Below are 15068 nucleotides of genomic sequence, written 5' to 3' on the forward strand. Positions count from 1 at the left end.
TTTCGTTGTTATTTACAATTATTTTTTTCTATACAATAAGTTTTATCTTTTGACATTTTACGTAATGCACTATTCTGTATAAAAATCAAAACAATAATAAAATTTAATAAAAATGAAGTGGCATGTGACAAAACTATTACTGGGAAAATTTGAATTCTACACTTCTCTGGCGTTCAGTATACTATTTTTTCTACAATAGACTTAAAAAAGAAATGTCTCTTTTTTTACTGGGAGTAGTTAGTGTATTAAAAATTCTATAGCTACAATTTGTTATAAGAACGTTTTTTTTAACTGTTTTCTATTAATCTGGCTACGCTTTAGTTTTATGGTAACGCTTACGTTCCAAATAAAAATATTACGGTCAAATGCTACGCCCTAAAATATTAATTAAAGTTAAAATTTATTAGGCATTCTATTAAACCAATACTTATGGTATAGTCTACCATATGTCTAGCGGAGCTGGTTATTTCATCTGTTACTGAATTAAGATTTTCTTTCATAGCACCTCCCAGTGAAAAAATGAAACTTGAAAAGAAAAAAAAAACTATAGAAAATTAAGTCTCGGCAGTAGATACTTTTGTATATAAAATTGTTACTATGCAGGTCACGTGGAACAAGAATTGAAAAAGCCGAACTGTTTTTTCCTTTTAAGTTTTATTTATTAACTGTATTAAATATATATATATGTATGTATGTATATATATATATATATATATGTATATATATATATATATATATATATATATATATATATATATATATATATATATATATATATATATATATATATATATGAGCCAAATAAATTCATGCTTCACTAACTGAATGATTTTGTTTAGATTATTAAGACGTTTGTATATATAGTAAAACCTAAGGCAATAATTTTTGTATTTGTAAAAGTTGTATTAAGCGTAAACTATATATATTGTCCCTCTTAAAACATTTCTATTAGCTTAACTGCGGTTGCCAACCCGCCTGCTAAGCATGGCAACTAAAGCTTATGTTCAGCAGTGTAATATTAAAAACTGAAATGATGATGATATATAACGCACAGCACGACAAAACGTTAAAAAGAGCTATAACTTATAGCTTTGTATATAATTGATCCTGATAAAATTAGTCAAACTATCATACTTACATATCTCCTAGTACTCTATTCTGTAATAAATATCCTTACAGTAGCAAACTGGGTCGACCTAAATTACAAGTATACAGTGAAAAAGTTAATAAATGTATTAACAATGAAACTTAAATTTACAGTTGTAGCAAAATACTAAGTTGCTCATAGCGAACTGGTGAGTTATTTTAAAAGTAACCAGGTATATTTGTACAAATTATATTACAGCAATCGATGTTTTCTGTATTTTTTTTTTGGCAAACAAGCATACGGCCCACCTGATGGTAAGCGGTTACGTAGCCTATGAACGCCTGCAATAAAAATAAAGAAACCTCTTTACCCCCCTTTTGAAGAACCCCATGCTGTAGTCTCTCGGGAAAACCTTTTGTGAGGCATTACAGTCTGGGCTTAAAAATAAAGTAGTTGGACAACAAAACACCATGGAAGTAGATACTTGAATAGACAGAACATTATTATATGCAAAGAAATCAATAACAAAACTATATATATTAAATTTCTTGATACTATATTATCACACAATTCAAACGGCAATTAATAAATACCACAAGGTTTCATTGTTACATATTTGTAAACGTAAGTTGAGATATAAATGAATGAATGTTTATTATACTTAATGATATTATGACCCATAAGAAAAAATGTTTCATTATGACACTGATGTTTTGTATAGAATAAATGGTAAATGCATTATTTGAAAATATTTTTAAATTGAAAGTCAAAATAATAAAACCCTCTGAATACAAAATTATCATCATTTGTCTGATTCGATAATTTTAAGTACTCAAAGCATCATATTTTAGAATCCTTAGCTAATAACATTTTATCTCAAAACTATAATATCTAAGTAACAATTATATTGTTGATTATAATAAATTGTTTACATGCATGCCACAGCACAGAATGACCAGCACAATCAGTATAGAATACAAAATACTAAAACTATTTTACGTTTAGGTATGTATTAAATAGCTATGTTATAGCTATGTGTATAGACTTTTTATACATATACATTCTTTCTACTAGATGTGATACTTTAAAAACCAATAATTTTAAAACACTATTTTATTCACAGTAATTCTTCTATGTGCAATCTATACCATCCTTTCCATTATCGTCTTTCAATAAAGATTCAATCATTTCATCACTCATTTCAGTATCATGAAATTTTTCATCACTAATTTCGTCATCTTGTATTTTTTCATCAGATATTTCTGTATCATCTACATTTTTCTCATTAATTTCCACAGTCTTTGGGTTTTTGTCCCTTATTTCAACATTTTCAATATTCTCACCACTATTTTGAGATGCCTTAACTTTTTCTTTACATATTTTTGAGTTTTCATTTTTAACCTCATTTGATTTAGTATCTTGTATATTTCCCCTTTTTTCATTAGACTTACTAATATCTAACACCTCTTCATCAATTTCCTTACTACTATCATTTAATAATTCACTTTCATTATTTATATGCTGATTACCAGAAGTAACTTCTTTTTCAAGCCAAGTCAATTCTTCACTCACATTATCTGTTTCCATTGATTCGTCACAGTTTAAGTTGTGAAGTTTTCCACAAATTTGTTCTTTTTGTTTAGTTTCATTTTGAATTAGACCTACTGCAGTATCGCTGTTACCAAAATTCTGTCGATCTTTTATTTTGTTTTGGTTTTTATTCACAGTTTCATTAGTTTTATTATTCATATCATCAACTGAAGAAGTATTATTATCAGTATCAAAACTTTCCTTATTAATTAAACTAAGAGGGTCTTTGCTTGTGTCCATAATAGTGTCATTTCTATTTTCTGCACTATCATTATGTTCGCTACTGCCGGCTCCAGTTAAATCTACTTCTTGACCGTCATTACAATTCGCGTTAGAATCAACGGAATTTTCATCAATGAAAATTGGATCATCATTTTCATTATCAGGTAATATTTCTACATCATCGTCATCTTCACTAATATTATTGGCAGCTTTTTTCGAAAGGTAAATTTTCAAATCCTTATTTAAATTTTCGCGAATTTCATTAAACCGACTAGATGATGTGTTCAATAATCGGTCTAAAGACCTATGAAGATTTTTCATTTCATCAACAGTTCTAGTACGAAGGTACATTGATGTCGCCTCTTTTTTTAATTTGTTTAATCTAGACAGTGAATATTCCAAAGCATCAACTGCATCTAATAAATTGTATCGATACCATTCAACAGGTACTTGCATATCACACTCTCTAGGTGTATCTACAGATTTTTTAAATTTTGAAAACTTTGATGTATTTTGTTTTGAAAATTGTGTTAAACGAGAATTTCCTTGACGAGTAGATTTTTGTAAAGGCGTTGAGGTTTGTGAATTCAATGTAGAGGTTGAAACTGCACTAAGTTTGGCTGAGTATGTTTGAGTTTTGGAGAGCGTCTTTGCACCAGGCGCATTTTCAGTAACCGCTACTATCGTAGCAGAGTATCCTCCTGGCATATTTGGATTAGCATTAATGGCAAATATGCGCCCATCTGGTAGGCGATACATTTTATTGGACGATAAAGTTTGAGGGTCAACACGGAACTTCAATCCTCCTGTAGAGGCATTTACTGTGACATCATTTTCAGTCATTTGTATAATATTATCCGAGGACAAAGTTAAATCTGATTGATTACCAGCACATGGTACCAGAGGTGGTGGATTATTAACCTTAGGTGGGATTGGTGCAGGTCCTGGAGTAATACACTGGACATCATCATCTGTGTTGTCTTCTGTGACCTGCAGCAGGATTATGTTTAAATTAATTAATTTATTTATATACAATAAGCACAATATATATATTATATTGATTCTTTATAAATTTTTATTACTGAAATAATAAATATGTATCATATATTTACCTAATTGTCTAAAGTGTCAATATAATGACAAAAATGAAAAACGGGTCTCCTTACTTATATTATAAATGTAAAAGCAAGTTTGCTAGTTTGTTTGTTACCTTATAGCATTTTAACGGCTTAATCAAATACTATGAAACTTGATCTATACACACTATAAGAGATGGAGGACAAGCAAATACGTCTCGGTCACCATGGGTAAAACCTAATAATTAATAAATGTAATTTAAAAAACATGACAATTATTTTTTATGATTAAATTTGCATTTAATGGAATATCCATATTTAATAAAATTTTTAAGCTTTTGTAATATTTTATTTTGTATTGAAATCAAAATGTAGTAGAAATATAAAATAAAAAAAAAAATTTACTAATTAACAAAATTGTTTTCAATAATTTTTTGATGCCTTTTATCCGCCTAAGTCTAGTTCACAGCCTAGGGACTGTCAAGATTAAATATCAGTGAGCGAGAATATAAAATCATTTCCAATCAATATAAGTAGTAAATACTATAGCTCCCAAGTCATCAGAATAGGATATTATTCTGACAATTCTCAAAATATATTTAATAAAATCGTAACTAAACGATATCTGTACGTGGGAGATACTTAAGAAAGACTAATATGAGAGTTCGTAACAAGAAAAATAGATGTCAAAACAATAGTTATTAGAAATTTTTTCTATCTGTATCTTTGTTTGTTCGGGAAACACACAAAAATTACTGCACCAAATTGGATGCGGTTTTCACAGCTGTTCCTGAAGGTTAAATTTAAAATCCAGTGTATGGTTTATCATGATACGTGTCATTTAGAAGAGGTCTATTTTATTGGTTTTCCTACTTTTCAAATCAACACATACTAGTTAGTAATATAAGATTAATTAAGGTGGCACCACTAGTGTGAAACTTTGACAAGTTTATTTTTTCTTTACATAATTTTGATAGTTTATAATAGATTAAAAATTTAGAATGGAGTTACAGCCTTCGAGAGAGCAGTTGCCTATTAGTCAGAAAGTTTAGCAGTCTTACTACAAAAAATATTTAAAAGATTATTTATCTCTTTAACACTGTTTAAGAAAACTCTAACTTGTTCTTAAAAAATATCAACCTGTTATAAGCCTTTTATAACAAGGAAATGATGTGATTATAAAAATCTTATTCACAAATACATTCTAATTCTGCAGTAACTGTTCAATAGCGACATTAGATAGAAATGTTCTATAAACCTATCAAAAACTTACAATAGCAAGTGTTATTCATAAATGCATTATAGCAAGAACAAAAGAAATATGGCGAAAACATCAAATAGTGGTCCTAAAGTTATAATAGATTAATGTCTACCATAAGAATATTTTATAATGCCGTGTGGGGACCACATGGTGCCACATGGACCACACCGTGGGGCATACAATGGGCCACTCCTTCCTTTCTAGTGGATGTCGTAAGGGAGCGCGAGGGATGGACAGCAGCATCCATCTTAAAATATCTCTAAAAGCCTAACTGTGGTTGCCAACCCGCCTGTAAAGCCTGGCAACTATTGGCAAAACTGTCCTTATGCAGAAGGCTTATGTTCAACAGTGGATAGTTAATGGCTCATGAAATCTGGTAAGTAAAAATCAATAAAAGAATATATTAAATTAAGTAAATACAAACCTCACATAATGGCTCTAAGGGGAAATCTGGTGTACACACCACATCATCATCTTGAGACGTATTATTGTTAGCCAATGCAGCTACAGCATGCATGTCCAAACCCTAAATGATAAAACATTCATGATAATAGAAGTTAATTAATTGCAAATTTTAATTAATACTACTTTAATATAAAATATATAATTTCCCTACTAAATGATTATATCATCTCCAATATTGACAAATGAAAATATGAGACCTCAGTCCTCATAACTTATCTTGTCAATGTTATACTTGAAACTGCCTTTTTACATATATTGTATATTGCTGCTTTCTAAGAGGTATTGTGTATTAAATTGTGATTATATTGCAGACTAATTACCGGTTTTTCATCCTAATTCCTGCTAATGTTTTACTAATATAAACAAATTGTAACTAGACAATATCTGTACATGGGAGATATTATGAAGTCTTAATAGGACCAACAGATGCCAAAACAATCATTTATAGAAATTTTAACTGTCCAATTGTATGTTTGTTCTGACATCAAATAAAAACGACTCCACCAAATTTGATGTGACTTTTACAATTGTATTCCTTGAGGTCTTTAGGTCTTTATTATGTGCCGGCATAGAATAGCCAATCCCCTGCCTTTCCCACGGGTGTCTTGTTTTTTAATGGATAATAAGGGAATGGTCACACCGCCTGCGCTATCGGTATACACTAGCGGAGCACCAATGAGGGATGATAAGTGAAGATGGCTGCTTCATCAGTTAGCCCATTGTAACAAATTCACTAAGGAATCAATTACGTTGGTTTCCAGGGGAAACCGCAATCGACTTGATAGAGTATCTCGATAGTAATAGGGTTGTTAATCCCCATTACTAACAATCCTTTTTCCCGTGGGTGTCGTAAAAGCCGACTAAGAAAGGGCAAGGGATGGGCAGCAGCGACTGCGGTTGTCAATCGGCCTGCCAAGCATGGCAACTACTAGCAAACCCCCCAAGGGGGAGGCTTATATTTAGCAGTGAACAGTTAAAGGTTAATTGATATATTATCTAATATATATTTCAATGTGATATATAATCTAGAAGTGATGAATTTCATTGATTTCTCTACTTCCGAAATCCACGCATATGGTCGCCAAGCCGCGTGAAACTCGCGGGAGGAAGTGAGAGCACGATCGGAGCGCTCACAGATTTACGACTGTGATTAAATTTAAAAAAATATTGTAGGTGCTCTGAATACAATACTAATGTGACTACTATTGTATATACATTTCAATACCTGTGTTAAACTCTCCAATGACAAATTAATGTTGTCATTAACAATGTTGTTGTAGTTGTGGCTACTACTGAAACCATTGAATTGATTATTTATCATAGTCTGCACTGACATTTGAGGCGCTCTGGGTCTTATTCGTGGATATGTGATAATTTGTTTTCTTTCATTATTGAATCTTACTGGTGATATTATATTAGTATTGCATACCTGAAAAAATTAGAATAATTATAAGTTACCTGTTATTGAAAAACTATGAATTGTCTGGCCATGTGATCTTGGCATATAATAGCCCACCCCTTCCTTTCCTCTGGGTGTCATAAGAGGCGACTAAGAGAGGACGAGGGATGGGCAGCAGCATCTCTCTTAAAACATCTCTAAAGCTTAAATGCTGTTGGCAATCCGCCTGCCAAGCACGGCAAATACCGGTAAAACTCCTTAAGGGTGAGGTTTATATTCAGCAGTGGTACATTTAAGGCTACTGATATGGTGATATATGATATGAATTGTCATACATGCAATAATATGACATTAAAAAAATATTCATACCTTCATCTTCTTGGCTAGTGGGGGAATACTCATTGGATTTAATAATTTCGGACAAGGCGCAGGTGCTATAGCTATTGGATTTTTTATAATTACTGGTTTATTTTTAGGGCTCACTGGTCGTTTTGGAGCTTTCTTTTCAGACTTTAATTCATCAATATTAATTGATGCAAATTTTTTAACCTGCAACACAGAAATATACTTGATAAACATTTTACAATAAAGTGGAACAAAGTGCATATATTTCGTCATATATGTCGACATGAGTCCAATTTGACTGCAATTTGGTACAAATTTAGCACTTCTCAATAAAATCGAAATCGAATTGTCATCTAAATATGACGTAACTTCCGCCAAAAACATTAACTATTAGACTGTTTTCGTTGACTATTCTCTTTTAAGTTATACAGTGATTTATTCAAATAATTATCATTTAAATCTTAAATAGAAGACTAAACACTCTTAATTATAAAAACGTCAAACATAAGTTGACACACAAGCTGACATGGCAATTGGCTGATCACACAACTCGAAGAACCAGCAACCGATGGTAGAAAAAGGTGGTGATCTCGTATAAACAAACGCAGCATAGGAAGACCTCCACTAGATGGAGTGGGGACCTCAATTACATTGCAGTAAGTCAGTGGATGCAAGTGGTTCAGGATGGCTTCTTATTGTAGTTTATGGAGGAAGCCTATATTCAACAGTGGATAGTTAATGTGTGATATGATGATAGGTTCTAAGATAAATTTATATAATAATTTGAAATACCTGAATGGTAGGAGCCATTTTAGGAATTGGGGAAACAGGATTCTTTTTAACTACATTATCTGGAGTTTTCTTATCTTCTCGCTTTCTTGAAGCATCTGATTTTCGCAGTTTTCCTTTATGTTTACAACACTCTGACAAATCAGTAGCACAGTCTTTCTGATAAGCTTCTTTTAAATTAGGGTCTTGAGCATTGTAGGTAAATCTGGAAAACAAAAAGTCAATTTCAATTATATATTTATGAGCTCTGTGATGCAGTGCTTGTTGCTTTGCGTAAAAGGGATCCCAGGTTCGGTTCTCAGTCAAGCCAATTTAAAAAAGATTTTTTTCTAAAATGTCTGAATTCTAGATTATGTCTCCAGATATTTGTTGTCTGGTTTCTCACCAGTAGTAATTTTGGACTTTAAAACAAAGAATAGCAAGGCCATCTAGAAATATACTTTAACATCCATAGTATATATCCTAGTGTTACAACTTCTTAAAATTGACATTACTTGCTAAGATGTTACCCTTTCTCATATCTATTAATTTCACAGTTATATCCTACCTTTCAAATTAAAACAAAACTTTGCAAGTGAAGCTTCTTGGCTATAAAACACACGTGGGATAGGAGTACCTATTAGAATTACTGTTATATAGAGTTTGTCTTTGGTCATCATTATACCATTAAATATACTTATTGTAAAATATTTTTTATATTAAGAAACATAAATGAATTACTTGTTTTTCAGATCACAGTAGCGTAAAAGAGCCCAACACAACGCTCGAAGATCCCAAAGGCATTTTGAGTTACACTTAAAACATTTCCAATCATCTGCACTTTCAATTTCTTTTATTTTAGGCATACCTAAATTACGTTTGATACATTTCTGAAAAGAATATTTAATAACATCAAATAATTTGTTCTGACTGACCATCAACACAGCCAATAAGTTTGTAAAGACTAAAAATTATAAATATATGTATAACAAATTTTATAATAATTGGTTAAGTCATTAAGGCACCAAGAAGTAACAAACAATAACACTTATTTTTAATTAACATTCAAAGGTTGACCGTAAGATAATTAGTAATCCCATTCAAAGGATAAGTGCGCCATTGTGCTAATTATTTTCTTAAGGACTCTGTATCCTATAACTAAGATTTGCTGTATAATAAAATGTAACAAACTCATTTCAGATTTATATTAGTAAGATTTAATAAGGATATTATTATAGATATATATACCATATATATATAAGGATACCTTATTGTGATTTTACATTTTATAATCAAATATATTAAAACACTTTTTTTTATGCAACTTAGAATGGCAAACAAGCTGACGATCCATCTGATGGAAAGTGGTAACTGTCGCCTATAGACATAAGCAGTACCATGGACATAACAGAGTACACTGTTTCACCCATGATACTTTCGATGCATTGTCATTTCTAAGAACTCAGGTATTATTCCTCTATAACCTGTAAATTCACTGCCATATCCCACCCTTCAAACCGAAACAGCCATGTAAACACAACTGCTTCAATGTAGAAACACGAATGGGACAAAGGTGCCCAAGCAAACGACTTTTGTATAAAGTCTCCCTCTGGTAAACTTCTGTCTATTTATTGGTATATGTGTCTATCAATGGGTAGTATTATATAATATCTTACACAGCTTAAACTTTGATGAAAATTTTACAATGATGTAGAAAAATAATGATCACAAAAACGTTGTTGACTTTTTTTATCTGCCTACTAAACTTTTTTACTATTATGATCAAAATAAAATGTTTACCGCACAAAATACGTGTGGACAGTCAGAGCAGCAATATACTTGACCGCCTTGTCCACACCATCGACAGTAAAGTTCTGATCCATCATCGCCTTTCTCAAACTCGCCACTATTGTAAAAAGTATGACAAGTATGACACATGAGCGTCCTGAGCATAGGATGAGCTCGCATCCGAGACTCATTGCGAGCCGAACATCCCAAATGGCGATCACAAGCAGTGCAATGGAGACGTTGATGTTTTACTACATTTAAATCTGTAAACAAAGATAGATTCAATAGAAATATTAATAAACTTTGTAATTAAGCAGATCATCATCATGACTTCAGCCATTATCCGTACACTGCATGACGTAGATCTCCCCCATAGACTGCCATAAGGATAAGGAATGGCCCTGAGCCACTTACATCCACTGACTCCCTGCAATGTATTTAAAGTCGTCACTCTATCTGTGAGATGTCGTTCTACACTGCATTTGTTCATACAAGGTCACTACTTAAGAAGCTTTCTTTCCTATCGATTATCGGTTCTTCAAGCTATGTGACCAACCCATTGCCACTTCAGGTTGCTTACCCTTCGGGCTATATCAGTTACTTTGGTTTTTTTGCAGATACCCTATTTCGGATTCTATCACGCAAAGAAACTCCGAGGATAGCCCTCTCCATAGCCTGTTGAGTAATTTGAAGCTTTTGTATACGGGCAATCGTGTATGGCCATGTTTCAGTAATCCTGTTCTTTCATAGGGTATTGTTACCCTTATTGACGAACAGGACTACCGCATCTCTTCTCCACACCTTGGGCGTAACACCATTATGGATGACGAAATTAAATATCTTCTGAAGGACTACAAGTACTGGTTTTCCACCTACTTTCAGAAACTGATGTAATTTCGTCTTCCACCGGTGCCTTGTCATTTTTAAGCTGTTTGAGAGCCATTTCGATCTCCTGTAAACTGATGTCTAGGATATCATTGGTACAGTGTTGAGTGACTTGCTCTTTGGTCATTATTCGCATTAGTGGTGCTAACGGCGTTGTGTACAGCTGTCCATAGAACTTCTCAATCTCATTAAAAATCTCAGATGCAATGGAAATTATATCAACAGTGTGGGTCTTCAACTTTGTCAGTTGGCTTCGCCCAATAGCCAAATCTCTAGTGAACACTTTAGAGCCTTGGTTCCGCTCTATTGCCTGTTCAATGCCTACAGTATTGAACTGGCGTATTTCACGCCATGTATACTTGGAAATTTGTTTATTAAGCTGCCTATATTCTGACATAGATGTTGAAGATTGGGGGCCATAATTTACACCGTTTCCTGATAAGATCTAGAGTACGATCAGAGTTTTTGGATTCTTTTTCAGCATTGGGGCTTGCAAAATTTAGCTCCCACTGCTTGGAGAGTTTACAATAGCTTATTGTTGATATAGTCTGTTGTTTCACAGTTTAATTTAAAGCAAATTAAGCAGAATTTGGAATAATATGGTAACTAACCCTGTCTGAGCTGTTGTTTTATACTGGTGGGCTTCAATGAAGTTGAGTGTGTGACCTGTTAGGATAAATAAAAAAGTAAATAGAATGGTATTTTGACCAGTGGTACAAGGATGATAAATAAAAAGTAATTTTAATAGAAGGCCATATATCTTGTCAGGTCAATCTTTATGCAGTTCCTTCTTGAAACCATCATGATCATGTACTATTTATTCATCATGATGGGCCAACTGACTTGCTTTCATCAATAATGGTGGTCACCAGCATATAGTGATAACATTGATCATTTTATTATAATTTAACTATTCATAAATACCTCCTACCAAATATATCTAGGTAGTGAAATATTTTACTTCTTATTTATTAAGAAAATAATAGCAAGCTATATTAATACATATTTTTTTTAAAATATTAACATTTTTAAAAACTAGTACATAGTTACTTTAAAACTATTTTTGTTATGCAAATTTAAATGAAAAACATTATGGACAAGGGGGAAGTGATTTTTAGTAATGGGGATTAACAGTTCCATTCCTAGCAATATAGGGTTAGGGATCAGGTCAATCTCCCTGTGGTTCCACTATCATGATTAATTTCTTGTGGATTTCATCACAAAGGGCCAACCAACCTGTTTTCATCCACACCTATCAAACTTGTGCCCCACAAGTGTCTATTGACAGCACAGGTGGGGTTACCATTTCATCTTCACTCAAAAAATGAACATAAAAATACACAGTATACCCATTATTATTCCTTGCATGTTGCTATTCCTGAGAAATCAGATGTATTGTTTCCATATCTTGTAATTTCACTAACAAATCCAACCTTTCCATTAGAAACATAACTTTATAAACACTGCTGCTTCACAACAGAAACATAAGATGACTTCTTTATAAAAAAATCCTATAGTAAAATTTATAACAATTTTAAAAATCAAGTATTTTATTGTTATTGACACTTATACATGTTAGTACTGGCAGTGATGTTTATGCTATTGATAAATAATATATAATATGAATCTATATGCCTTTAGAATGACAAACACTAAAGAGAACTATATATTTAGGTTTAATCTTGTGTTATAATAGTAAGTTGACAAAAATATACCTGTAAATTTTAACTTATAAAAAGTTCTTTCTTCTTCTGAAATATCTTCTTCAAAGTCTTGATCTGTAGGTTCTGGAAAAGTTACTTTCTTTACTAAAATGAACAATAGCAATTAAACAAAATTAACTTAATTATAAAGTAGATATAAAAAGTTACCAGGGAACGGCGGGAACTTAGCATCAGTAACAACAGCCGGCTTCTCCGCTTCGGATGAAGTGCTTTCAGTGTTGGCATTTTCACTCATCGTTACCGAAACTTACAGGTACGCAAGTCCCTTTTTATGAAGACTATATTCCACTATAATAACAATTATCGAATTTCAATGTTTCGATTATGCATATGATAAACAAAGTAACAAAATTGTTACTTCAGTAAATCTAGTGAAAAACGACAGGAATCGGCCATTTTGGCATTTTCTAATCATTCATTCATTTGGTAAGTTCCTTAGCGAACGAATGAATGAAAAACTATCTATTGAACTATTGATAATGATACATTTTTATTCATGGCAATTTGTTGACATTGTTATGATGCCATTAAATATTAGAAGAATAATTTAATTATTAATTATCATAAATTTTACATGTCAAACAACTTTGTAAGATTTTTTTATTTATTAAAGTCAAAAATTTTAGCGAATTATACTCTTATTCTCGTCAACTACATCGTTATATGTATATTACAACTATAACGATGGGTAATGAATGTTAATGGGAAAAGATGAATGTAAGTGGCTTACTTTATTCTTTAATAAGTTGTTGCAATAGGTGACGGTCCTTAACGAATGATGCATTAATACTCTAGTGCCCATCTTTAAAAATAAGGGTGATATGCGTAACTGCAACAATTATCGGGGAATAAAGGTTATGCCTGACAATATAAAAGTTTGAAAGAAAATTATAGAGAAGTAACTGTGAGAAAAAAGCGAGATAATTTAAAATAGTTCGGTTTTGTACCAAATCCGAGTATCATAAATGCCATATTTTTACTGTATCAATTATTTGAAAAGTACAGACGTGCTCATAAGAATTTGCACATGGTGTTTGTAGACTGAGAAAAGTCATAAAACAAAGTACCTCGAACGGTTTTGTGGTGGACTCTGAAAGAAAAATGTGTACCTCTAAAGTTAATTCAGGCTATGTACAGTCAATCTCGTACATATGTTCGACGTGTTTAATGTAGTCGTGAGGTTGGCCTTAAGCTCTTATCTCTTCTTGTTGATAATGGATGCTTTGGCATCGAATATATGGCGACGACATTATTCTTGTCAATAAGGACGGAACAGGTCCTGAGCAGACTGGTAGAGTAGCAACAAAGTCTAGAGAGTTTTGGATGGAAAAGCAGCAGAACCAAACTGAGTACATGTTTTACGATTTCTGCGAGTTCTACGTAGTTATGACTACATTCATAAAGCTTGGCGGTGCTACTATACCAGTCTGTTCCGATTTCCGGTAACTAGGTTCACTCTTACAAAGCATGGTGAATTAGACGTACCAGTAAAGCACCGAATTAACTCTGGATAGATGAAATAGCGGCAGGTTACGGCAACTACATGTGCAAATTCTTAAATTTACAAGAGCTTAATCGGGTTTGCTGTCTTATACAGATCGATGTGTAAGCTAGCAAAAATAACGAATGAAAGACGACTGCATGTAACTGAGATGCGAATGTTAAAATGGGTATATGGTGTGACAAAAAATAGACAAAATTAAGAATGAGAGTATATGAGAGGAAGTATGAAAGTAGCGTCAGTGATAAAAAAAAGTTAAGAAGTACGTCTGTCCTGGTATAGACACATGACGCGTAAGGATAAGGATGTATTAAGAATGAATGTGGATAGCAATAAGAGCAGAGGAAGACCTAAAAAGTAGGAGTAAATGCGGAAATGACTGCGAATAGAGAAGAATTGAAGAGAGAAACATATTACGTCGACCCCAAATAATAATTGGATAAGGGTAGGCAGATGATGATGAACGATGGGTAACTATACCAATACTCAGTCATGTAAAGAAAATTACGTTTTATTTAATTAAGTTAAACATTATCTTTTACATTTATTCATAATTCCCACCAAAACTTTTACTGATAGCGAAATACTCTTGTCAGTGATTACTGGCTCTCTCATCTATAGACTAAGGATCAAACAAAAAGACTCCATATTTTTAGCTTGTACGGCCGTATAACGCTACCAAATTCAGATACAACATGCTTGCATACTTTCTACATAAACTATGTCAAATATATAATCTAGTAATGTAAAATTTGTCATATACAAATAATTGATGTATCAAACATTTTCTATACACTAGCCTGCTATGAATTGAGAAAAATGACAACTGATTGTGTAGCTTTCGCCTCTTTTTACTAATTATTTTTGCATAAGAAGAAATGAAGTTATCATTCCTTCTATGTAATTCCTTGTTCTTAGATTCAAATTGTGATGTCAATTATTGATTGATATTAAATA

General features: G+C 32.3%; 1 protein-coding gene across 2 annotated transcripts; it reads right to left on the reverse strand.

The window, feature by feature from the left end:
- Positions 1 to 1448: 1448 nt before the first annotated feature.
- On the reverse strand, positions 1449 to 13029 carry LOC113509094 (uncharacterized protein DDB_G0288805). Of its 2 annotated transcripts, none has more exons than XM_026892377.3 (9): positions 12758 to 13029; positions 12602 to 12673; positions 10014 to 10264; positions 8955 to 9103; positions 8238 to 8439; positions 7470 to 7649; positions 6927 to 7130; positions 5661 to 5762; positions 1449 to 3889 (listed from the first exon to the last, which is right to left on the reverse strand). In XM_026892377.3, exons 1-9 carry the CDS (start codon positions 12843 to 12845, stop codon positions 2219 to 2221), a joined length of 2919 nt encoding a protein of 972 aa, XP_026748178.2. In that variant the 5' UTR covers positions 12846 to 13029; the 3' UTR covers positions 1449 to 2218. The 2 variants fall into 2 exon arrangements, with proteins under 2 accessions (XP_026748178.2, XP_052758358.1); XM_052902398.1 differs by lacking the exon at positions 12758 to 13029 and adding an exon at positions 11498 to 11552 and having other exon boundaries at positions 12602 to 12666.
- Positions 13030 to 15068: the final 2039 nt, after the last annotated feature.

This window comes from Galleria mellonella, unplaced genomic scaffold (assembly GCF_026898425.1).
Source record: "Galleria mellonella isolate WM207_F2 unplaced genomic scaffold, CSIRO_AGI_GalMel_v1 utg90, whole genome shotgun sequence".
NCBI lineage: Eukaryota > Metazoa > Arthropoda > Insecta > Lepidoptera > Pyralidae > Galleria > Galleria mellonella.

Excerpts from the sequence above, each read along its gene's own strand:
- LOC113509094 (XM_026892377.3), bottom strand. The coding sequence starts at position 12,845 with ATGAGTGAAAATGCCAACACTGAAAGCACTTCATCCGAAGCGGAGAAG. Across the intron at positions 12,674-12,757 it reads TAAGTTCCCGCCGTTCCCTG|AACCTACAGATCAAGACTTT; the intron begins GTAACTTTTTAT and ends TAACTTTTCCAG. Across the intron at positions 3,890-5,660 it reads CCTTAGAGCCATTATGTGAG|GTCACAGAAGACAACACAGA; the intron begins GTTTGTATTTAC and ends ATCCTGCTGCAG.